This window comes from Amborella trichopoda, chromosome 1 (assembly GCF_054954075.1).
Source record: "Amborella trichopoda isolate Santa Cruz 75 chromosome 1, AtrichopodaSantaCruz75HAP2 v2.0, whole genome shotgun sequence".
Lineage (NCBI taxonomy): Eukaryota > Viridiplantae > Streptophyta > Magnoliopsida > Amborellales > Amborellaceae > Amborella > Amborella trichopoda.
Window position 1 is genome coordinate 28,569,272 of NC_142336.1, and position 26,707 is coordinate 28,595,978.

Consider the following 26,707-nt stretch of genomic DNA (forward strand, 5'->3'; position numbering starts at 1 on the left):
GAACCATCCACAATTGGCATTAACACACTCAAATGGCTTTCAATGTAAAACATTAATAAAAATATTGAGAACAGAATGGTGCACAATCCCTTCCAGGATCTAGATCTTAAGATCCCAGAAAGGGATCTTCCATGGATCAAATTTTTTTAGAATTTAAATTCTCAATCCAATTTTCAAGGGTATGAGTTCCACTAATCATGTGTTTCAGTTCCCGACTTCTTTGGGATCTAGTTCTTAAATAATAAGGTTCGCAATCCCAAGAGTCGTTGGATCCAGATTCTATTACATTGTAACACTAGGATCACCATGTACTGCATCCAGATTCCATTACGTCGTAACCTCAATAATCATTACAATAACTTTTATGTGTTAGTGCTTCCTTAAAGGAAATATATTTTATAAGTAAATATTTAAAACTCCCCCACAATCCTCCACAACAAATGCTCCGTCCTCCATTGCTGATGAGAAAACCATTATTTAATAAACTTTAATAAATAGCAAATTACTTCATGTATCTATCATTTTGGACTATACTTAATTATGTGTAACTTTGCTGCTCCTATTCAACAAAAAAGATGGCAACAAAGTGTTGGTACTCTACAAGAGTCAACTACAGAATCTATAAAAGTCTTAATTTACTAACTGAATTGATTTTTTTATATATTAATATAATAAATTATGGAATAATTTGAAGTTTCTTATTTATTTAATAATAGTTTAAGATTGCATATTATTAATTCAATGTCGGGATATACACTGTAAAACCAGGATGAGCTATTTAAACTTACAAGAACTCGTCCCTATAAATTTTATCCCTCACTTCATACTATGTTGGATAATTTTTTCCTATTGCACTCCCACGCTTGGGGAATTCACAAATTTGTGCATGGAAACTTCAGATCTTAAGTAGAGGATCTGGCTCCCAAAATATTATAATACTCGATCTTAAATAATTGAGGAACTCGATCCCTAACACACATGGATCATGTTCCTTATGTTCGAGGTTGTACGGATGTCAATCCCCCATCATAGCTATCTTTATGGTAGCATCGATCTGTCTATCCCACCCCCGATCCCGGAACCATTTCCAACAACTATGTTGTGTACATGCATGTAACACAATTCAGCCATTGAGAAATCTATAGGAACATATATTCAAAAAGGTTGATCATTGAGAAATGTTAGAACAATAGTTGTTGGGTTTGGGACTGGGAGTGGAAAGGGATTGGGAGCAGGGGATCATGAAAAGCCAGAAGATCCCAAGCTAGGAGTATCATCCATACAATGCATATGTTAGGGGTGAAGATCTCCAAATGATAGGGATTAAGATCCCAACTTTTTGGGATCTTGATCCCAACCTTTTGGTCCGCAATGCAACTATATCAAAACTATAGTTGTGTTGCTAACTAGCTATAAATAAAAAAGATCATCAGTTTGGTTTTTGTCTTAATCTTTAAGGTTGGGATTGAGATCCCTGACAGTGGTAAGGAGCTCCCTAACAATCGGGATCGGGATCCCAAATTTAGAAATCGAGATCCCTTTTCGAGATGCCGGAGGGAGTTCTCAAAGTGGGATCACCACCTATTTGGAAGATCCCGGTAACTATAGTTCGCACCAAACAAGAGATCCAAGATGATCAGTTCATCTGTCATACTCCCATCCCCTGAGTAAACAACTAGGCCAGTTCTTTCATTCTAAAAAAGTCCAAAATTATTAAAATGATGTCTTTTTAATACTTCACACTCTCTCTACCTCAAAAGTCATGTTTTCACATTTCTCTTTCCCCCAGAAACTTAAAGGCCCATTTGGCCATTTTGTAGCCAAATCTACTCAAATAACATTTTGAGTTTTAAATGGAATTTGATTCCAATGGAACCTAACCAAAATTCTATGTCCGTGACATGTCTATAGTGAAATCATCATTGTTTCCATTTTAAAGGTCCACAAAGCATGCAGCCTTGACTAGGACAGCCAAATTTGTACTGCCACGAAAAAAATACAAATGGTCACTTGGGTTGACTTGCGATATGCTAGCGAATGAATTAATAAATTTTAGAAGTACTTCTGTTGAGGTGCTCTCACTGGTTCTTAACAATTAAAAGCCCCCCCTCCCTCAAACAAAAAAAAAAGAACTGGGGGAGGGGGGGTGGTGGGCAGAGATTTCACCATGGATCATTTAATTAAAGAACATAATCAGAATGAGAATAGTGGAATTCCCAACAAAACATATTTAATTGAAGGACATATCTCTGGACAACTTTTCTGCAATACTGGGCATGTGATTTATTTCTTTAGTTTTTTATTATTAAAATTTTACATATTAACTACATCTATAAAGATGTATGGATACATAGGTATATTCTATAGACTTGCACAGGCATGCATCTCAGACACAACACATTTCGGTCTATCGCTGACATCTGGGCCGCTACCAAGTAATATACACAACAGTGTATCATGCATTCTCAGAAAAATCTGTGGGGGCTCTACAGGTACCTAGAGATTCATGGATTTCATGGTTTAGAAAGATATTAAATGAACCTTAGTTTGAGAGCTTGTCCTTCGGGTGGTACCAATTGGAAGAAAAAATAAAAAAAAGGCTCCTCCTATGGGTCGTGTCACTGCTTTTAGAAAATGTTCCATCATTTTTGTGATAGCCAGTGTTTGGAATCCCGGATCGACAAGGCAAATTGATCATCTCGGAAAGCGACTCGAATCAGCAATCCAAATTGAGGGATCGGCCAGTTCGGGACAATCCAGCCTTAATCAAACTTCAAAACATTGCTAAAATTTCTTAAAAAAACTAGGTTTTTCTTAGTTTTCAAGAAAAAAAAATGGGGCATTGCATTACTTTATCAAACATACTTAGAACTTGAAAAGAGGAGACAAAGAAAGAGAAATTCAACAGAGCATGAAAGGCAGCACAAAAAAACCCAATTATTTGCAGCCTTGGAGGAAAAATAGATTTCCACCCAAAAGATTTCAGTAAATATCGGTGAAACTTTCATTTGTTTTCATTAAGGTTCGGGTAAAACTTCAGCACCTTTAGCATCTTACTTAATAAATTATGTCAAATTCCAGTAAAATTTTGGGGATTTTCTTTTAATTATAGAATGAACAAAATCATTAGGTTTAGACACTCATTCTATTTGTTGAAGTTTCAGGAAATTTTAGAAGAACATTAAGTTTCTAAATAGTGGGAAAACTTTTGAATAAGTTGTCTTAAATTTTCTTAATTCTAGAATGAAATAAAATTTCTACATATTACATCTTAGAAAGTATATTCAATGTAATTATATAAAACAATGTATAAAAGTCTTATACATTTGTTTAATAATATGACAATGTCATTTTTATAGGACATATAGACAGTGTCATCGTTTTTATATAAGACAAACAAATACGGGGGGTTGGAAGTTCATGGGGATGGTTGGAAGTCTATAAACATTGACAATGTCATTTTTACTCTCACACCGAGGATGATTGAAAGTGCATGGGGCAGCGACACTTATAAAAATGAGTCACAGTAAGAAGCAATGCATGTTGGGCTTTGGCTACGACATTATATTGAGAGGAGGTGGACCACTCTACCAAATATTTTAAATAAAAAGATTGAAAATAAATAAGATTAAGAAATGTGTAATCCAAGCAGTCTAGCTCATGACCCACATAGTGGGTCTGGAGGCCATCCATATAGAGATGTGATGCCAACTTTGGTAAATAAAAATTGAAATAATAATAATAAATAAAAAAGTTCACGGGAACCGGGCAGGATCGACGAGTTCCCTAATAAAACCAGATGGTTATGTTAGAGAACAGGCAAGTTCTGTCGGGAACCACACAGTTTCGGGACATCACCGACGACCTAGTGATTTTCGAAACACAGTTGATAGCACATACTCAAGAAAATATTCCATAGGACATGTTCCATCTTTTCTGCTCTCCTTCGTTGATAAATTTATGACCAAAAATACAGGGCAATTTTTCCCTCCTCTAAGCATCACATGCTCATCCAATTGAGGACTTATTGATCACCGCCATTTTCATTCAAAATAACAATCTTCTTACTCTAAAGAATATAATAAAATTTTTATCTTTTATTCACTAGGGATGGAAAACTCTTTACTTTTTTTTTGGGGAATGGATATCATCCTCCTTCCAATAACAATAGTATGAGATGCCTACCACTAACTATCTCCATATGCAAAATGAGGATGGGGGAAAGGAAGACTCAAATGACCATTGGGTTTACCTTTCTATGAAAACAGGAAACAGTCATTAAAAAGTCTCATCTTTCATAAAAAAAAGGACATGGGGTGTTCCCAAACCGTACAACTAGTGTTTTAAAAATCACTGGAGCCGTCTTGGTACCCCAACAATATTAGAAGCGGGCGGTTCCCGACAAAACGGGCCCTTTCTTTGTGGCCAGTCTTGCAGGGAACTGGGCAGTCCTACCGATTCCTATAAATTTCTTCATTTATTATACTATTTAGTTATTTTTAAAAAAAATTATTTACCATAAATGGCCCCACACCCTCTATGTGTGTCCACCGGCCGGACCACCCAAATCACACTTTTTTTTTTTTTTTTTTAGGGGGAGAATATCACTTTCAACCTCATCACAAACATGACTTTCCCTTTCCACCACATCGTTTCTTTTCTTCCCGGCAGCATGAAAATTTCCTAAAGCATTTCATATTATCTCCTCTATACAACCTGAAGCATTTTCCTATTTATTTTTCCTAAAACTGTCCCTATAAATGTCTTTTTTTTTTCCTTTTTACTTTTAAAACATGTCTTATTTCTCTCACTCGTTAACTCTCTCGATCCCTTTCAAACCACAAACTCTCTCACGCTCTCTCATTTCTTCAAACCGACTTTTTCAATCCGGTTCCTCCCCTTTCCACTCTCTGCCAACCCCTCTTCAAACCCACAAAAACTCTCTCTCTCTCTCTCTCTCTCTCTCTCTCTCTCTCTCTCTCGCTAAATCCCAAAAAGCAAACCAAAAGCATAATTGCTACATCTCTTTCTCTATTTTTACATTGATTTAGCACTCAGCTTCACGGACAGTTCTAATCAATCTTCTCCAAAACCCAAATTCAGTTCATTGAAATTCTATTTCAACCTTCTCCAAATTGATCGATTCATCATCAGAGCCTTTTCGCAGCTATTGATCGATTCATCATTATCATCATCAAAGCCTTTTCGCAACTATTTGGGGCCATAAGTTGTCATATCTTTTCTCACTACTTCCAATGAGGCCATAAGTTGTCATATCTTTTCTCACTACTTCCAACAAATTGATCGATTAAATACCCCAATTCTCTCATCTTATCAATACCTAATTTCTTTAATTTTAGCCTTCTCCTCATATAGAGCTCATATTCTCACTATGACAACCTGGATAAATCAAAATAAAGAGTTAGGTAAAACCAAACAAGCAAAAACAACAGAAAAAAAACAAATTTTTTACCAACAAGCAAAGCCAAAGAAAAAATTCTTTTTAATAGACAGAAGCTCAGAGAGGAGCTTGCTCACCTTCTCAAAAACCCAAGTTTCAAGGGGGCAGAACAAGAGAGTGCGAGAGAGAGAGAGAGAGAGAGATTATGGGTTTAAAAGGGATGAGAGCGAGAGTTTATGGGTTTAAAAGGCATGAGAGAGAGTTTATGGGTTTAAAAAGGATGAGAGAGATAGTTTATGGGTTCAAAGGAATGAAAGAGAAGTTCTGGGGTAGAAAGGGATTGAGAGGATTAACAGGAAAGAGCAAGAAGACAAGTTTTGAAAGTAGAAGAGAGAAAAAAAGAAGAGGACATTTTAATGGTCACAGGGGCAACTTTTGGAAGAATAAAGATAAAACACTTGAAGATGTAAGGAAATGGGTTAGGTGAAATGCTTTATAAAATCTTCATGCCGCTAGATAGGAAAAAACAATCAAGTGTAAAAAGAAAGTTGGGTTTGTGAGGAGGATGAAAGTGACATTTTCCCTTCCATTTATTTATTTGTTTCTAATCTTTTAATTTGAAATTTTTGATAGAGTAGTCCACGCCCTCTCAGTACAATGGAGCAGCCACAAGCCCAACATTCATTGCTTACTACTCGTGACTCATATTTGCAACTTATAAGCATCGCCTCCCCATGAACTTCCAACAATCCCGATGTGGGACTAAAAATGACATTGTCAACACTTATAAACTTCCAACCATCCCCATGAAGACATGAACTTCCAACTTCCCGATCTATATGATGTCTGATAAAAATGTTGTCTTATTGTAAGACAATGTATAAGTTTTATATATTGTCTTATACATTTTCTAACTTCTTAAATATATTAAATAAATACATGATCCTCATACTTTCTAAGACGTAATATGTAGAAACTTTGTCTTTTTAGAAATTAAAGAAATTTAAGATAGAGAATTCAGAAGTTTCTTCCACTATTTAGACACGTAACAAAATTACTGAAATTTCCTAAAACTTCAACACGTAGAATGAGTATCCGAACAAAATTACTGAAATTTCCCAAAACTTCAACAAATAGAATGAGTATCCAAACCTAGAGATTCTATCCATTCAATAATTCAAAGAAAATTCCAAAAACTTTGCTGAAATTTTATACAAACTTATTGCCTATGATGCTAAAATTTTAAGTAAAACTTAATGAAACCGGCTAAAATTTTCTCCGCTATTCACTAAAATCTTTTGGGTGGGAAATCTATTGTTCCTATTTTTTTGTGCAGCCTTCAAGTTTTCAGTATTTACATATTATCGATAAAATAATGAAAATCCATAAAAATAACTAGATTTTTAAGAAATTTCAGCAATTTTTTGAATTTTTTAATACCGGATTGTCCTGAACTGGCCAATCCACCAATGGGGATCACCAATTCGCCAATACGAAATAGTTTCCTGTACAACCGATTTGCCTGTCTGATCCAGATTTTCAGACACCGCATATAACTAAACTTTTAAAAGGTATGGAAGTGGAACCTCACAAGGGCATCGGAGGATGGGTACGAGGGCCTGTCACATTCCATGTCCATTATAACAATAACTGGTCTTTCCAAGTAAACCAGTTAGATAAAAAGTATTATAAAAGTCATAAATAGTGCGAGAAATGTTTATGATAATTTTCCACTTGAATATATTTCCTTAAAGATGAGATAAATTTATCCCCAATCTGCTACGTAGTAAAGAGATAATTCCAGAAAATGAGTTTATTTAAAATATTATCCATCAATCAAACATTTCTATAATAATGTTTGTATTTATCTAACAAAACTGTTTGAGTGTGTCCATTTTTTGCATGGAAAAATTGTTGTTTCTGCACTACCTTTCACATTTCCAATTCATGCCAACTAGGCCATGAACATTTGGTGGGTTTCGCGATATTATGAGAAAATTTTGATTGTCTTTCCTTCCCAAATGCACCTTTCACCTCATAAAGAGGAAAGCCATCAAACACTAAAGAAAAATGCAGATGGGAAGCAGGGAGCCAACAAGGAGGTCGACATGGGCTCTTACTTGGGTACCAGTAATTCAGGCTAATCCTAACCTAGAATTTAGACGCCCTGCGAATTATTCTAGAGGGTGATTATCTTTAAGTCATCAGATGGGCCCAGAAGGAATACACTATCCAATGGCAGTTGGCCATACTTTGAGATTTCATAGATATTTGTAACTCTAAGGGTGATGAAGAAGCAGATACTCTAACCACTGAGGGTGTAGCAAAAACATAGTCTTGTGTTAGATGCAATAGAAATGCAGTGATTTATGAGATATGACTTGCATCTCTTAGTAATTTCTATTTTGTCGCTTTTTTACTTTTGTGTATTTTGTCAATAAATTCTGTAAATCATAAAATAATTAAAAAAAATATTTCCTGATACAAAAATTTAATGATTGGGAATATTTTTATCGATGAAATGTGGCCTTTTAACAAAAGAAAAATATAAAATATTGGAATCAGAGATTATGAATTATATCTCTAAAATATTAAGAAAAAACCACATGTGCTAGACTGCTAGTATAGAATGAAATAAGTGTTACATCCTAGCCAATAAGTAAAGATACAAAATATTTGAAGTTTTAAGCAGCAGGAAGTATAAGTCTAGAAGCAGCAAGTAGAAATTTATGTTACCTTAGATGAATTGAATTGTGGCAAATCTGAATTGAAACCAAGAACAAAAGCTGCCCGTTGAGATTGAGGTTTTTGAGGATTCCATGCAATGGATGCAGAAACACACGAAGGTTTCCCAGACCTGGCAAGAAAATCCATCACATTTTGAAATTCCGCCTGTAAAACCAAAGCATTTGTGATGAGCATGATCAGCAACATCATAGAAGAACCTCAGGTAGAGAACTACCTCATGCAATCCACAATATCACTACCGATAATCAACTGCGATGTGTTGCCTTTTATATGTTGGCTGTATCACTCAATAAATTTCCCATCTCCTATAATGGAATGTACTAGAACTTACAAGAAATACCTATAACAGTAATCCTCCATAATCGGAACAATATACCTTTTAGAAGGAGTATCCCATTATGTCACCGACTACCATCAAAATTTCATATTTTCCCCTACAACTTGATTTTTCATGAAGTAGTATTGTATGGAAGTTCTATTGGCAGACAAACAAAACATGCAAGCTTCAATATTTTTATTTAAATATTAGATGATGTAAAATCACACCCCAAGTTGGCTTTAAATTTAACCAACCTAAGAATTTTTTCTTTTCGCTCTTTTTAATTGAGGAGAGCAATTTTCCTTTCTGATTAATCAAGATAGGTAGAAAGAATGAACCCACTTAAGAACAAGGAAAATGTGACTAGCGATTGGAAAGATATTCCCATAATCTAGCTCATTTTCAGGAAAAAATTTAGATGTTGTTGGGGATCAGTACAGGTGTAATTTTGGAGTGATAGGTGGGCCGACATGGTCCTGAGGGCATTACCAGTGATTTGGGCTCTAGCCAAACAGCTGGGATCTGATGTTCTGTTCTCTAGGGGACAAATTGGAGCCCCCTTGCGAAGAAAACTGTTGGGAGTCAGTCGGTGGAGCTCGTCACCCTCTTTAAAAGAGTAAGTATTGTATTTGTGAAGAATGGTTGGATTAGACAGTGTGGTTATGGAATTAAAGATCTCAGACCAATCAGTCAATGTACAAATCGTATATCTTCATGGAACCATTCCATGCAGTTGAGATATATTGAGGAGGATGGAACCACCACTTGGCCACTCACTCTTGGTTGTGTTAACATAGAAAGATCTTAACAACCAATAGTACAAGAAGTTTTAGAATGGGAAACATGCATATTATTTGCAGGAAAAAAGGGGAATCTCTGGACCATTACTACACTCAATGAACCTTTTAATTTAGATACTTCAAAAAATGTCAACTCATTAAACCCTAGTGTACTTAGTTTTGTAACTTAATAAGAAAAAAAAAAAGGTATTTCACTTTATGGACGTTTTAGCCCTTAAGAGCCAAAAGGACAATCCAAAAACTAATCATTAAATATACCAGAGTCTAGGGCATTGCCATGTTACTTTCTCACTAAAACTCAAAATGCTTGTCTAGGAAATGAAGTTTCAACCATATGTTCTTAATAAGGAACAAATTCAAGCATCATAATGCAATAAGGCAGAAAAGATTTCCAGCATCGCAAGGCTGTCAAAAAAAATGCAGCTTGAAAATTGGCAAGCTAAGTGAATTGATAGGGAACAAGACCAAAGAGAACCGACATTGAAACTGATGTACATGTACCTGAAGCTGCCATCGTTTTAGTTCAAGTGGGTCTTGTAATTCATATATTTTCACATGACCATCTGCAAATGCAACAACCTGAGAAAGTTGCAGTGACATAGTGTCAACCATCAAACTTGAATATAAAAAGCGCTGTGATTAATAACACTCATAGAAATGTAGTATAGCTATTTAACATGCAAAACAGTACTTCATGATAACTATGGGACAGGATGATGTTCCAAAAAAAGGTATTAGAAACGATAAATTTTTTTCTTCCCACGCATGCACACACACATGCATGCCATGAAGACACGCTCACATGCACTCACGCTGGCTCGCACCCACACATACACAGAGAAAGAGAAAGTAAACCAAACCCACTACAGGATATCAAGTGTGCAAATAAAGCAATGCAAGATCGAGCATCATATCAACATATACATACATATGTCTTTCTGTATAAAAAAAAATCCATTAAGAAGATAGTAGAAAAGGATAAACAAAAAAGACTTTGGAAAAATATTAGGCAGAGGATCAGGCATTCCCTACTCGTAAGTATTATCTCCTCAAAGAGTCCAGCTAATAACCAAGGGAAATAATTCTCAAAAAATTTTAGAGATTCTTCTTGAAATTCATAAGATTTCCCACAATCATCTCATAATACTCATCCACAAAATAGTTTAGCAGAATAAAATCGTTGCTTCATCATTAAGATAACTCCAACCAATCCTATATCCACTCAATATTTTTTTGATTGGTCACAAGAGGGCTCTAATAATGGAAGGAGGGGTAGTATTGGTACACGAAGTTCACTTGAAAGAGTTGAAGAGAAGGACTGCTAGTAAAGTGAGATATGAAGAATGTGCATGTCCCTTTGCATGGAAGGTTAAATGTACATTTTGGAATTGACAGGTTTTTCATCACAACAATGCTCATAAATTCCAAAAAGCATTCCAATGACTGCATTTACCATCTAGATTAGCACGTCAGCAAAACGACTCATCAAAACAAGAAAATGACAAGTCAGAAGAAGAGTACTTTAGCCATATGGGAAGCCCTCATTTTCCCTTATGGGTGCAGGTTTCACATTTTCAGTAAGCAGGGCAGCTGTGTTGGGATTTGGTTGATGGTTTTTAAAGCAGTGAAAGGGGGTAGACAACATAATTACAGTATGGGAATAATTATTGAATTTTTGCAGAGAAGTTGACTACAGAAGATTTCAAGTTTGTAACTTTGGACTGGATTCGAGCAGAAAATGAAATTCAGAAATCCAAGTCACGTGGTATTAACATAGAGCAACTTGGATTCCAGTGATTAGATGAACTGCAAATGCTCTTGAAATTATTTCAATTGGGATTTTGATGGAAGTCAAGGATACATTCTGGGAGTGAGGTTGTTCGCAATGTTGTCAACTTCAGCGGCTTCTTTGGTTTTGGCCAGAAAGGGTCCCCATATCGGCACTTCGGGTAAATCCGGGGAAGACTTATGTGTTCTTTTTTTTCCTGCTCTTTTTTGTGCATGTGGTCTCTTTCTTAATTGTGATGCACACAAATATGCATTTACTCCCCTCAAGGTAAAACTCAAGTTAGGAGAAGTATTTGTACCCCAAGTATAGGGGATGTAACCTATAGAACCTAATAACCAACCAGAAAAAGAAAAATTAAATAGGACTCTATGTGCCTCGAAAAACATAACGTCCCAAGATTGAACAAGAACCATCCTATTTTCGAAGGGTAAAATCTAGGTGGTCAAGAAATAACATAACTTTTTTCTTGAAAATAATCATCTGATGACACTTAGATGGATACAGTAATTCAAACAGCAGACCACCCAGCACCTGGGCGCCTAGGAGGTCCAGAAGGCCTGGGCGCATCACTCGGGCCTAGGTGCCAGAAAAAGGCAGAAATCCCTAGGTGCCCAAGGACCCGCCTAGGCAGGAGCCCAGAGCCTGCGCTCTACCCAGAGGCAGAAAACCCATTCGGTAGGACCAAATTGTGGGTTTTAGGTTTATTTGAAACCTACAACCCATTAGAGCCCATTTTAGAGAGAGAAAAACCCCTAAAAACAAGTTTTTGGTGATTTCTTTAGGATTGAAGGGTCTCTCAGAGATATGAAAAATTGATCAAAACATCACCCATTGATATTAGATTTAATTTTGGATGTATAATAAATCTATTAGCAGGTTTTTTCGAAGATTTTGAGTCCTTAGAAGCATCTTTGAGGTGAAAGTTTGGAGATCGAGCAATCGAAGTAAGTGATTTTTTTTTATTGCTTGTATAAGTTGTATTATCTTGAGATGTCTTCTTCAAGATCTAATAAAAGTGGTGATCCGGGCTGAAAATATGGCTACAAACCAAATCCTTTTAATAAAAATTACATAAGATGCAAGTTTGGTGAAAAGGATACAAGGAGACATAAACCGGTTCAAGAAACATCTTGCCGAATGTTGCCCCATGTAAAAAAACTCCTAATGTTGTTAAAGAGGAAATAAACAATTTTATGAGTCTTGTAAAAATGAAAAAAAGATGAGAGATATGCCTCCATAGCAGAGATTAAGTCTAGGATTCGAGGTCAATTATGATGGCGATGACAGTGATGAGGACAGGGAGGGATGTCAAGAGGTAGAACAATCCATGATTAGGGGGAAGGAAAAGGGAGTTGTAATTGCTTCTAGGAGTTCGGTGCCTAAGAAGGCTCAGGTTAGAGGCCCTATAGATTGTTTTTTGCCCTGGCCTAACCCTGAGGTTGCAAAAGAAAAAACAAAGAAGCAAACCACCATTGAAAATAGAATAAATAAGGAAAAGAGAGATAGACATGCTTTTTATTTGCTACATGGTTTTATGAGGCGAGCATTCCTTTCAATACTGCTCCCCTAAGTAGCTTCTACGCCTTGGTAGAAGCAATTGGCCAATTTGGGCCTAAGATGAAACCCCCAACCCCATATGAGCTTGCAGAGCCTCTTTTAAAAAAAGTAGTGAGTGGTACAAAGGATGTTGTTGAAGTTAAGAAGGATGCATGGGCTCAATATGGAGTTTCTATTATGACTGATGTTTGGAGTGATAGGAAGAGAAGATGTCAGATGAATTTGCTGATGAATTGTCCTTTAGGGACAGTTTTTTTGAGGTCTATTGATGCCTCTGATCATATCTATGATGCTCATATTCGAAGATATAGAGAAGGGAAGCAGCTTATTATACAGGTTGTCACAGACAATGCTACTTCTAATGTTGTTGTTGCTAATTTGTTGCGCATACCTTAGCTTAGAATCTTTTGGACACCATGTGCAGCACATTATATGGACCTCATGCTTGAGGCTCTTGGCGGTTTAACCGAGATATCAAGTGTAGTGAAGAAGGCAAAGTCAATTACGAATTTCATTTATAGTCACACTCTCACCATCAGCATGATGCATAGATTTACAAAGAAGAAAATGCTTGTGAGGCCTGGGGTCATGAGATTTGAGGCCTGGTACTTATGCCTAGATAGCATACAATCGAGGAGAGTACAGTTGAGGCAGATGTTTACCGCGGATGAATGGAGAGCATGCAAGTGGTCCAAGGATCGGGTTGGGAAGAAGGTGAGAGATATTATCCTTTCTAAGGATTTTTGGCGAGGGGTGAAGGGCGCTCTTAAGGTATTTTTTCCTCTTGTCAAAGTCTTTCACATGGTTGATAGTGACAAGGCCCTTATAGGCTACATATATGAGGCTATGGAGAAATGCAAGAGAGAGATAGCCCAAAATTTAGAAGATGATGAGAACCGTTATAAGCCTGTTTGGGAGAGATTATTGATGAGAAGTGGGATAGGCAGTTACTTCGGCCATTGCATGCAACTGGTTATTATTTGAACCCAACTTTTTTATGTTGATAGGGATATACACATAAATGACACAATTATGATTGGATTTAGTAAGTGTGTAGATGTGCTAATCCCTGATCCAGATATCCAAGATATTATATGTGTTGACGAGCTGATAAATTACAAGTACTCATTAAAATCTTTTGGCAGTCCAATGGCGACGAGGCAAAGGACAAAAATTGATCCAGGTAATAATATTCTTAAGTTCATCAAGTTCAACTGTTCAAGTTATCAAGTTTCATTTTTATAATTCTATTATTTATTTATGATTTTATTCTATATCTTTACAGCCAATTGTTGGAGCCAACATGGGTGTAGTTCTCCAAATTTACAAAAGTTGGCAGATCTTAAACGTAACTACTTCCTCGTCCGGTTTTGAGCGAAATTGGAGTACTTTTGAAGGAGTGAGGTAATTTGCATTAGCAATTTAGTACTTTAGTAGTTATTAGTTTTGATTGTTTTGTAGTATTACTATTATATATTTAATAATTTTAATTATTTTAATTATTTATATTGATTAATTTCATTTGATTTTGTTAAATTCATACAAAGAAAAGGAACAGGCTTGAATCAAAGAGGCTCAATGATCTAGTCTATGTCAAGTATAATCGATTATTGAAGAACAGGTTTGCTAAGAGAGATAAGAGAGGCCCCCTCAAATCAAAAAATATGGACAATGTTATGGAGTGGTTGGTTGATGTTGATCAGGTCGAGGGGCATGAAAGATTGACATGGGACATAGTCATGGATGCTTCAGGGACATCAGCTAACCCTCTTAGGGCAACTAGATCTTCTGCACAGAGGATGAGCGTGGAGAAAGAGGAGGAAGAAGAGGTAGATTCAAAAGAGACAGAGGAGGACGACCATTATGTCGAGGAGGGTGATGACAATGACGATGGCAATGACTCCGATGCATTTGATGCAAATGCAGACCCTACTTTTTCTGATGATGAATGATGATTGATGAATAATGAATGATGAATGATGATTAAACTTTGAACATTGATTGATGATTATTTTGAGTGTTCAAGTATTTCTTTAATTTTTGTTTTCCTCCTCTTGGTTGTGTATTGTGGATAGTGGATTTGCAATTCCACTGGATGGGTATTTGGTAACTTTGGTTTGGTAATTTAGTTGGTAAACTTTAAGTTTTAACTATGTCTATGTGTGGAATGTGGATTGTGGACTGTGGACTGTGGACTATCAATCTGACTATGGATAATTCATAATTCATAATTGGATATGGACTTATGGTTATACTTATGGAGTGTGTGCTCCTATGTGTTATGTAGTATTCTTTTGAATTTTGATGTGTCCTAAATCCCTAATTCTTATAGTATATACAATATACAATTATACTTATATTGTTAGATACTATAGAGTCCTTTTTTTTCTACTAGGCCACCCAGGTTCTGGGCGCCCGCCTAAGCGCTGAGCGGCCTGGACTACCCAGACCACCTAGCGCTTTTTGAAACACTTGATGGATACTAAAATTTAAGACAAAAAAAAATCCTCCCAAGTTAGTCTTTGTATGAGGGAGTTGTCGTATAGTACTCTCCAGCGGGAGCATGCCATATGCGCCTATATCTATATGTGTGTGGATTATTGTAGGACACAACACTGTTGTGCTGATCTTAGAATTTCCTACTCCAAAATTTTTTACTATAAAATGTCCTTAAAATCTAAAAATTACATTAACAAAAGCTTGTTTGAAAATTAAAAGAAAGGGCATATTTGTAATTTCAAATTAGTTCTCAAGTTCAAACTGATTCAAAAAGTCAAAAGAAACTTTTCAAATTTGGAATGGACTTTTAAAGGGGACTTTAAAACTCCAGAAGTACCCTTCATAAAATACATGAACTAATTCTAGTCAAAAGTGAGTTTTGAATATATAATAGAATCTTATGATCGAATATTTTGGAGTGGGTAATTCTAGGTTCACCTTCAGAGGTTTGTATCCTAGAATAACCTTATGTATATATATATATATGTATAGGGAACTAATTGCGTAGACCAACTAGCCTGCAGCTACATATGAACCCAACGACCTAGATTCAATCTGGGCCGATCCAATAATTACGATTGCATTTCGTATTTGAATTTTAATTGTTTTTCAATAAAGACAAATCACTTGAAATTTTAGGTGTGTGTTCTTTATAAATAGAAGAATTCAAGAAAAATACCAAATAAATATTTTGTGCAAAATTGACCAAAATACCCTAAAAATATTTTAGGGATATTTTGGTTAACTTATATTTTACAAATTATTTTTTTAATATTTTTATTAGGTGTGCCTTGATGAGAAGAACAGATTGTCTAAAATTTCATGTGATTTGGATTTGTAGAAAAAACAAATTCAAATTCAAATACAAAATGAGGTCGTGACCGTCAGATCTGCTCAGATTGAATCTGGGCCGTTAGGCTCATATGTAGTTGTAGGCTAGTGGGCCTATGCCATCATTTATATATATATATTGCTCGCATGCTCACTCTCACTTGTGATGCATAAAAAGAGATATGGTGTTGTTGCTTCTTCTACTCACACGACCTTTCTACCACATATATCATCAACCTTCTTAGACTTACAGTGCGCTTCCACTGGAGAATATTTGCATCATTACTTCCTTGGATAAAAGACATGCATAGAAGTATTTTTTCTATTTAAAATTTTGGGACCAACTTTAGAATCACCAGGTGAGTATTTTGAGAAGAAAATTGATAAATTTTGAGTCTCTAAACACTTAGATCTGAATGTCCAAAAATTGAAAAATCTCCTTTCAATCCTAAGAAGCTAATTTCTTTAGCATATAATATGATTTTTGGGTTTTTTTTTTTTTTTTTCTGAACATTCATTTGTGCATGACATTCATGCACATGCATTTGCAAGAGAGGACAAGGGAAGAATAAAGTGCACGTGGTAAATCAAAATGGAAAATGAACTCTCAGTAAAAATATCCATTAAAATGATGAGACCATGTAAAATTTTAATAGGTCTTTTTCACGTACAAATGTTCAGTAGATTTAGAATCATACAATGCCAAGCAATTGGACGCATATTGAGGAAATTTAAATGAGAAGTTCTTAAGTAAGGAAAATGGTTAAGAGACATGGAAATCCTTGAGTGAAGCAGTTAGACAAGTAAAAGGGTAGAGCAAGCTCCAACTTGAGGGCCGCAAACAAATTCAGCTATTTGGTAACCTGATAGTCCACAACCAGTATTACGGCAAGTCATTCTCATCAAATACATAAATGTCAATGATCAGCCTCATTGGCGTCGAGGAATATCTTCAAAACCTAAAACCTAAAAATGCTCGGAACATAATTAATAGTGATACTTTGGGAGATGGGCAATGAAGAAAGTGAGGCACATTCTCCATTTATTGGAGCTTGTTCATAGGAGCATTTTAGATTGACTGGTGGGAGACAGCATCTTTCAAAAGTACAACTATTTATGCCATGCAAGCATGTCAATACATCAAAAGTTTGAATTGCTAGTTGCCCAGGTGTGGAAGGTCCCATCTCGGAATTTCCCTTCTTCAAGATAGATGATGAAATAAAAGGTTTTGATAGACATGAATATTTTGAGGAGCAACCAGCGAGTAAGGGGTAATTTTATTTTAAGAATTTTGTGGGGAAGATGTGGACCACTCAGCCATGCTGCCATTCTAGAAAGTTTTATAAAAAAGACTTGACAAGAAACTTAGATGGTTTTTCATTTTGTTTTTCTTCACACCTGATTCAATGTCCAAATCTTATAGTATTAATTCTTTTCAAGTGATAATATAACCACAGTAAAGTGGTTAGATCCAAGGCCTTTCTTTCGCAAATTAACCTTATATAGAGAGCTCTCTGCTTTGAAGAATGACAAGAGAAAGAGGTTCCAAACAAAGAAATACATTTCAGCTCCCCAACATGTTTCAAACTTAGGCTTAAGTTAGTTGGTCAAATCCATGTGTTCATGTCACATCATTCACTTATTTAAAGGAGCTAGGGGTGGGAATCATCTCAGTGAGTCTCAAGTGAGATCAAAGAAATAAGTATCAAACACATATATTCTAACAGGCAACTCGGACTCAAGTCGGGACTCCCTAGGTTTTGGAATCAGCATGCAACTTGGAGGAGTCACCAGTCGGCTCGTCCAAGACAGTGGTCTGACTTGGCCAAGTCTCGATGAGAAATACACAAAAGGTTCATGACCCGGTGAGACTCACCATATCAAGGTTTTTGATGGACAACATCACACCAGGTCCAAGTAATTGGGTGAGGCCAAGCAGCCCAATTCACTAAGTTTCCAATCATTGGTATCAAGGCACCTATCATTTTAAAGTAAGAATAATCTATTTGTGATAGAAGGAACGAGAGCAAAAATCGTGTTACATGATAATGATAAAAGTAATAGGTTCTAATCATATTAAAGGAAAGATATATGGGTCTCCATTTTCTAAGAGAAACAAACCTCAATAAAGGTATGATCAATATGTGACAACCACAAAAAATAATTTAAAACTACGAGTTAAATCATATATCAATCAACATATGAATGTCCAGCTTAGACAATGTACTCTTTCTGCTGTTGTGAACCAAGAATGTGAATAAAAGAAAAATATATGAACCAGAGAGACTGAATAAAGCTTAGGTATCATCGCACTCGTACACATAATACACGAGAACATACTTAAGACAGCATAGGGCCATGATGAAATATGAATGTACCATGCCACAGAATCTACAAACAAAAGCCAAAACAGTAATAAGAAGCATTACCAACTTCAAACCCATTAGATAGTTTCCAAATTGAAGATCCAGGGCTTGAATTTCTTGGAACTCAAAAAGTTTGCACAATTTCCATGTGAGAGGTTGTGTGCCTAAAACAAATCAAGAGAAATCTAAGCATTGAAATGAAGAAGAATACAGATGTTAATTGTCCCCAAATGGTTGCTTATAATGTACTTGCTACACGTTGATCAGGCATATACTGATAAAACTCATAGCTTTTTACTAAAATTTTGCAAATTCATCAGCACAATCTAATGCCCAATGCGTGCAAATTATTTATCAATGTTTCCCAACTACTGATGCATTAGGTATTGCAGAAATAAGGGTAAAAGGATGGAAACGCAATGATGTCATTGCAGATGGAAAAATAATAGAAAACCCAATGAAATTAAAACATTTGCTTCCAGGACATAAGTACAGTGATCAAAACAAAAAAATCCAAAAGGAAAGGTCAGGCTAGCATAGTATTTCATAGAATGGTGGAGGCCAAGATATGCGTTTCCACCATAATTTCTGAATATGCAGTTTAAAAATTGATACGAGAGAAAAGGCACATAATACTTAATACTTTAAAATCTCTCAAGCAAGCATGCAACAAATTCACCAAGCATTTCTTAATAAATGCAAGCACGCATAGAGAAGCAGATGAATCTATGGCAGGTAAACAACAAAAGATTTAAGAAATATCTTAAACCGTATGAATTTAAAACTCATATGGAGGAAGATAAGTCATGACATCCTTTATTTAAATCTCAAACTAATAGTCCTAGGGTGCCCAAAAGATAGATATGTTGAAAGAAGTTTAACAGGAAGAAAGAGCGAAGCCTTCAACATAGATGAATGCAGAAGCATGAAAGCGTACTTTCTATCACATAAATATTCATGAAGAGAGAGATAGAGAGACTTCCTATCCTCAGTTTCTGGCACCAATCTTGAAGGCAATCGTGTACTTAGTATGAGGGGAAAATACACATACACCAGAAGGGAAGTTGCAGAAAAAAAAAATCGACCTTCTTCAACTTCCTCCCACACTGAAAGTGTTCCATCTCCACTAATGCAAGCAATGCCATCACCATACTCAGGAGGAACCCAGACAATCTTACAAATTACACCTACGTGTGCCTGCGAATGTTGCAGATGACAATTATCACGTGAATTCGAGATGGGAGGTTCAGTTTATCGTTATACCTTCCACTGAGAAGTGCATGAGAAGGAGGTAGAAGTGGGATCATCAGAGTCATAAATGGAGAGGGTACCATCAGTTGATCCGACGGCCATTCTTTGCCCAGAGTAGTTCCAAGAAGAGCAATGGGCGCCCTTCTCCATTGTTACCAGTAGTTTCTCCTCCATTGTTTCTCCGAAGCCTTCTTTGGAGTCCTCTGCGTTTTCACCGGGATTCAAATGAAAAAGCCTTCCCCTACGACGGCAGAGGGATATTTTTTCACTGGCGATAAACAAAAGGACGGGGCCGTTTGATAACCGTGAAAAGGTGGGAAAATTCATGATTTTCCTGACCTTTGGGTTAGTTTGGCCGAAAGCTTACGAAAAACTTTACGCCGCTTTCCCATCCGTGACTTTCTTTAGGGCCCGTTTAGTTATTTTGGATTCAGATTGTGTTTGATTCACCTAAAATTAACCATTTTGTTCGAATTGAGATTTTTGTGGGAACTCTCAATGCTCATTTTAAGCTTAAATTTTGAAAATCTCGATTCCACCAAATTAGATGGAATTGACATTTTATGGAAACGATTTGTTTTTTCAAATTACCCGTCACTACCTTGTGGTAAGTTAGACTTAATAAATTTTAAGTCTATGTATGAATGCTTACATATAAGAGTAGGGAGTTGGTGGTTACAATGAGACGAATAAAAATAAACATAGTCTGTTTACAGGAAACTAAATAGAAAGGATAAAAAGCTAAAGAAATAGATGGATATAAACTTTGATATATATGAAAGAATAATAATATAAATTGCGTAGGCATAATAATAGAGAAAGATTTAAAAGATAAAATAGTTAATGTCAAAAGAATAAGTGATAGGCTCCTTTTAATTAAACTTATATTAGGGCAAGAGATTATTATCTTAATTAGTGTTTATGCACAACAAGTAAGGTTAGATAATACAATTAAGAGACAATTTTAGGAGGACATAGATGGAATAGTCCAAGACACACCCAATCGAAAAAGAATCTTTTTGAAAGGTACTTAGATGACCATGTAAGGAAGGATAGTAGATGATATGAAGGGGTACAATGGGGGATATGGGTTTCGAGAAAAAAATGAGATAGGTGAGACTATTCTAGATTTTGCTATGGCCGACCTAGCAATAGCAAACACTTACTTTAAAAAGTGAGATGAACATTTGATAACCTATAAAAGTGGATCACATAAAAGCCAAATGAACTTTTTCCTAGTTAAGAAGGTAAATTGACTATCATGTAAAGACTGCAAGGTTATCACAGGAGAGAGTTTGAGTTTGAGTTTGACTGCTCAACATAAGCTCGTGGTTATGGACATATGCATAAAGACATGGAAGAGAAGGGGTGAAAGTAATGGGTGTCCAAGCACTTAGTGGTGGAATTTTTTTTAAAAAAAAAGGACAAAAAAGACTTATTTAAAAATAAATTAATTGAAGAAGAAAAAAAGAACTATGAACATGATGTCGATGTAATATGGAATGAGATGACTGACTATATCAAGAAAGTAGCAGAATAAGTTTTAAGAGAATCTAAAGAAAAAAGAAATTGTGATAAGAAAAGTTGGCGGTGAAGTTATGAAAATGTTCTACTTGTTCTATCTTTGCTCATATTGGTCAGACATGTACATGTTTTGTGGTGGAGGTACTCTGTTATAACCTAGAGGTTGAAGTTGTTGATGTTGGGGTTCCCTTTGACCTCTAAATGATACTATTCCCCGAGAAGTATCTAATGCCTTGAGAGGAGTTACATTAGTTGGGTGTTTGGGGAGAATGGGTGCGGTCATAACCGATGTGTTGATCGTATTTCTCTGCGGACCAGCGCGAGGGTTAGGTCTGGTGTTGGTGAAATCCCCTAGAAGTCTGAGTTTGAGTTCCACCATGGTGTTTTAGTAGACTCGATTTTCACCGCCTTTGAAATTATGTCTGAGAAAGTTGTGGGATTAGAAGCTTCGACATGAAAGGAGATTTCCTTCTTAATGTTTCTGATGCATGTTTTCACCGCATCAATCTCTGGCATGGGGTTGCTTTGATACATTGCGAGATCCCTCCATCTCGAGATGTACTCATTTACAGGTTCATTCATTTCTTGAGTCATGGTGAGAAGCTCTATAGCTTGAACTTCTTGTTCCACTTCATAAAAGCGTTTATAGAACAAATGTTCCATTTCTTCCCAGGAATGAATAGAGCTCGGAGGTAAACAAGCATACCACTTGAAAGGTAGGCCAGGCTAGAGTTTCCACAAACTTTCGAAAGAGCAGTCTAGGATCGGAAGCTGACTCTTGACATGCTGACACAGAGTGTGCCACATGTTGCTGATGTGAGCCAGTGCAGTCAAAGATTGGAAATCTTCCTTTTTGGTAACCCAGAGGAAAAAGGATTTGATAAATAAAAGGTGGATAAGGCTTCTTATAGTGAACATTTTCTTGGGGCTTTGAAATTTGTAAACCTTGGATGCTTCTATTGATCATGTTTTGAATGTCCTCATGGGTCACTACCGTGGGAATAATTTGTGAGGCCATATTGGTTCAGCCATCAGGAAAGGCCAAGGGAATTGGAGGCCTTGAAGCTTGAGGCATGGAGGGAGGCAAAGACTTCCTCTCTTCCTCTTCAAATTGCATATTGAGAGGGGAATTTGCTTCTTGGTGTGAAGATACCTCTATCAGCCGGGCATTCTATAATCCTTGAGCATGTCCAGTACATTGTTCAAGATTTCATCGAAACGCACCATTGGATATTTAGGACCATCGCCATCCTGGCTGACTACCATTATATCAGCCCGCTCTTCAGAGTCAACTGATTCTATGATGGGGGTAATCCTAGTCCTTTTTGTGCCCTGATTCGGCAATCCAGGGAATAAGGGTTCAGAGTGCCCCAACTGGATCTGGGATTGCCTTAATGCTTGTGTGATCACCGGCTCTTGAGCCTTGGGGCCGTAATTCAGACAGGTGTGGCACAAGATGGCCTTGGGGTCATGGCTCAATTTTGATTGGCTCATGACGGCCCTGGGGCCATATCTCCTTCTGTTGAAGGCTTGAGATGGCCTTGGGGTCGTGATTCTGACGAACTAGGTTCGCCTCCTCTAACTTGCACAACTAAACATTGAACGATGCCACTTACTTCTAGCTCCGTTGCAGTTTGCAACACATAAAATTGGTTTTTCTTTAGAAAGTCTTCATATATCGAAGACTCTGACTACTTTCTTATGAGTGACACCTTTTTGTTGTTCTGCTGCTTGATTCACAGGCTCCAATAGATCCGTTCCCAAAACTAGAATTAGGTAGGGCACCCTAACTGTTTGTCCTGTGTCAAGCAGACCAGAGCGAAGTCAATCAATTCAGTCAGTGAATGGTGCCCTGAGAGTAGTGAGCTCGGAGTTGATCTTGGGAGTTTAGCTTTGCTTGAAGAAGGGAAGGATTGTTTTACTGGCCTTGGGGGCACACCTGGCCCCGGGTCCAATCTCGAGGGCCAACTCATGCATGTGAAGAAGAGGGAGTGGATATGAGTGTACTCGAAGGGAATTTCTTCGAGTACCATGTCGTCATGGGTTTCGGGGTAGATGAGGGCGCGCATAACTAACCCTTCCCCTTATTCTCAACGACAACATTGAATCTGCACGTGTGTGCACAATCCACAGAAGTGTTCGAGGTGGCTTGGGAACCAACCCTTAGTGAAGTGAAAGGTTTGGTAATTGGAATGCCGACCTTTACAGTTTGAATGGCCTTAAGGCCACTTGCATGCATGTGTATATTTATTTGTGACCCTTGACTGAGTCGTGGGTCATGTGCTCTTTTGGGTGCAGCATTCAAATTGTCCCAAGCTGGGTGAATATTATGCAATGCACTAGTGGCTTGAGTACCATTCTTAATGGGTCCAGGTCCCAAGAGACCCAAAGTAGGTGAGGGAACAGGGGTGAGCTTCTTCTTGCCCCGATTCATCATAGCAATGGTTGAACCATTTTCCATGACATGCATGAGTGTGTGTTGAGTGGCTTTGGAGCCACTTGAGCAAGATGGTCTAGACATGACATGTGTGAGGCAACGTACTGGTACCAGTAGTGCTTCTGTAGAATATAGATGGGGTAACTTTATGATTATCCACTAAAGTGGCAGTCTTAGAAGAACCAACCATATGAAGAGGGGGAGTGGTGATAGAACCACTCTTGAGCTTATGACTAGTAGAGTATCTACCAGTAACATAGTGAGCATGAAGGGCAGTGGTTTTAGGACCACTCATGCAATTGACATCAATGGACTAACCTTTGATGCTAGTATAGAGGGAACAAGGGGTTTGAGTACCCTTTCCCGAGTTTCCCTTAGCTTGAGTTAGGGTGATAGGGTAAAAGCGACCACTCAAGAGATACACAAGAGTAGTGGATTAAAAAACCTTACTTCCCATGGGTAAATTCGCATATATGGGGATGATGAAATCCCCAATTCGGATAAGAGAGGAGCAGTTGAACTCCATAGCAATTTTTAAGAAAGAAAGAGATGAAATGTTTGTTTGAGAGTGGTTCGTACCAAGTATAGGGTAGCTTATCGCCAGTGGGGTCGTCTGTTGGTAGGGTCAGGGTCGGATAGACCCCATCTCGAACAACCACATGACCTTGGATGGGTCGCTTGCATGGTTCGTGTGTCGCTTTACAAATAGGTATGTCCAACTGTGAGAGGATTTTAATGCGATAAAGAGATAGACTAGAGCACCTACCTCACCATGGTTTGAGTTCGTGGGATAAGTCCGGGCTCTTAGCCTCTTAGATCAATAAACGAAAGCCCTCCAGCTGTTCAGTAGCACGGTTTGGACACGGACCCCTCTCAAAACTCAACACTTCACCTCTCCCTTTCTTGGAAACTGCTAATGCAATTCATTTGAAAGTGCTCTTCTCTAGTGGCCTTTGTGAGTGGCTCTAATGTTCGGGATAGGATAATTAAAGCGATAAGAAGGAGAAAGAGGGAAGAAGGGAGCTTCTTACAACTCGAGCACTATGAGACTTGGTGGTTAGAGTAGCGAAAGAGTCGGAACCCTAAAGAAAGCTAACTCAGGATTACCCCACCCGAGTGACCAAGTGAAAGAGAATTAATATCTCTTATGACTCGACTTTATTGTATGGAATGGATGTTAGAGCATCAACTTGAGAGTTAGGACCCTAAGGCGTTGTCTCAGGACGATGTCAAGCTGAGTGCTCAAGAAATGAGAGAAGCAACCAACAAAGAGCGATAAAAAAGATTATTAAATAAAGAGGCATGTAGGGGTTAGAGTTAGGGGTGTGTCTGGGCCAGGGGCCCATCTGGATGTGTAGAGTTAGGGGCGTGTCTGGGCTAGAGGCGTGTCCGAGTGTGCAAGGTTTGGGGCGTGTCTGAGCTAGGGGAGTGCCTGGATACGCAATGATAGGAGCGTGCCTGCGCTAGTGGCATGCCTGGGTGTGCAAGGTTAGGAGCATGCCTAGGCTAGGGGTGTGTCTGGGTGCACAGGGCTAGAAGCGTGCCTGTGCTAGGGGCGTGCATGGGTGTGCAAGGTTAGGAATGTGCCTAGGGTAGGGGCATGCCTGGGTGCGCAGGGTTAGAGCGTGCCTAGGCTAGGGGCTTGCCTGGGTGTGCATGGCTAGGAGTGTGCCTGTGCTAAGGGCGTGCATGGGTGGGAAACGTTAGAAGCATGCTTGCGCTAGGGGCGGGCTTGGGTGTGCAGGGCTAGGAGTGTGGCTGGGCTAGGGGCTTGCCTGTGTGCGTAGGGCTAGGAGCTTGCCTAGATGTGCAGGGCTAGGAGTGTGCCTGGGCTTGGGGCGTGCCTAGGTGCATAGGGCCAGGAGCATGCTCGGGTGTGCATAGGGAAGTGAGTTCAGGGAACAAGAGAGAAGAGAGAAGGGAACCAAGAAGGCTAGGCTCGTCCTTAGACGCGAGTCCAGAAATTAGACGTGAGAGAAAGAGGGAAAGGAGGGAGAGAAAGAGAGGAGAGAGCTGGGCCCACCCTTAGGAGTGGGTCCAGAATTGGATGTGAGAGAGAGAGAGAGAAAGAGAGAGAGAGAGAAGAAGGAGCAAAGAGAAGAGAGTTGGGTCAGCCCTTAGGCATGGGTCCAGAAGTTGGACGTGAGAGAGAAGGAGGGAAGCGAGAGAAGTGAGAGAAGGGGAACAGGGAGACAAGAGAGAGAATAACTAAGGGTGTGTTCTAGCCTAAGTACACACCCATGTGCCTCTTTGTATGCACATGAGAGAGAAGGTTTATGCTTGGGTCAAGGCTAAGGCCTAAGGTTTTGGTACATGGTGTATGGAATAGACTATGGTGTATGGTGTAGGGAAGGGGCTAGGGTGTATGGTGTAGGGAAGGGGCTATGGTGTATGGTGGTCTAGGGGTATTTTCTCTCTCTATGAAATTTTTCTCTCTCATCCCCACTTGATCTTAAACTTGAAAGTAAGCAAAAAAACAAGCCAAGGGTTTATTCCAAAATGCTCAAGTGTTACAAAATGATTAAACCCCATTACAAAGGACTTGGGTTTCCTTATATAGAGCAATCACTAAACAATGGTGGAATGCTCAAAGTACCTAAAATTGTCAAAAAATACATATTTAGTGAATTAAATTTATTAATCCCGTTTTTGGACTAAATGACTAAAACACCGCTAAGTGTTTTTCAACAAATGACATAACCATCCCTCCATGAGGGGCCTCTTGCTATTGCTAGACTTCAGGAGATTTTTCGAACACTTACAGTGGTATTTCGAGCGATCGATCGTTGTAGAATCGATGCTTGAACCATTGCACACATTTTGATACCCTTTGATTGTCTTGAAACAGATTTTTTAGGAAGAATCCAAAATCCGACCAAGTCTATAAATTTTGCAATTTTTCGACGACCAATCTAGCATGATCTATGATGTTCCAAGTCTTCATTTTGATCACATATTGAAAAGGAAATTTTTCATGAACATTTTGCAATAAATTTCATAAAATTTGGTCTCCGTTTAAGCATATTCCAAATTTGAGAAGTTGCCAAAAAATGGGATTTCAGCCATCGAAAAATTGTGCTATTTTCAACCTCGAAATTCATGTCATCCGACCTCCGATCATACATAAAAATTATGCCAAACTGTAGCTCTTCGCAACACAATTGCAACGGACCCATATTTGCGAT

At 37.9% G+C, this 26,707-nt stretch overlaps 1 protein-coding gene across 2 annotated transcripts in view; it reads right to left on the minus strand.

Moving 5' to 3' along the window:
• The window catches only part of SEH1H (Transducin/WD40 repeat-like superfamily protein), a 41,068-nt gene extending 21,259 nt beyond the window's left edge, over positions 1-19,809 (minus strand). For both annotated transcript variants that reach the window (XR_016046436.1, XM_006847267.4), the window contains exons 1-5: positions 19,574-19,809; positions 19,396-19,507; positions 18,374-18,474; positions 9,770-9,847; positions 8,138-8,293 (exon numbers count right to left, since the gene is read on the minus strand). Coding sequence is in view for 1 of the 2 variants with exons in the window: in XM_006847267.4 (XP_006847330.2) it covers positions 8,138-8,293; positions 9,770-9,847; positions 18,374-18,474; positions 19,396-19,507; positions 19,574-19,735 (609 nt within the window). In the remaining variant the exon portion in view is untranslated. The remainder of the gene's footprint in view (positions 1-8,137; positions 8,294-9,769; positions 9,848-18,373; positions 18,475-19,395; positions 19,508-19,573) is intronic.
• Positions 19,810-26,707: the final 6,898 nt, after the last annotated feature.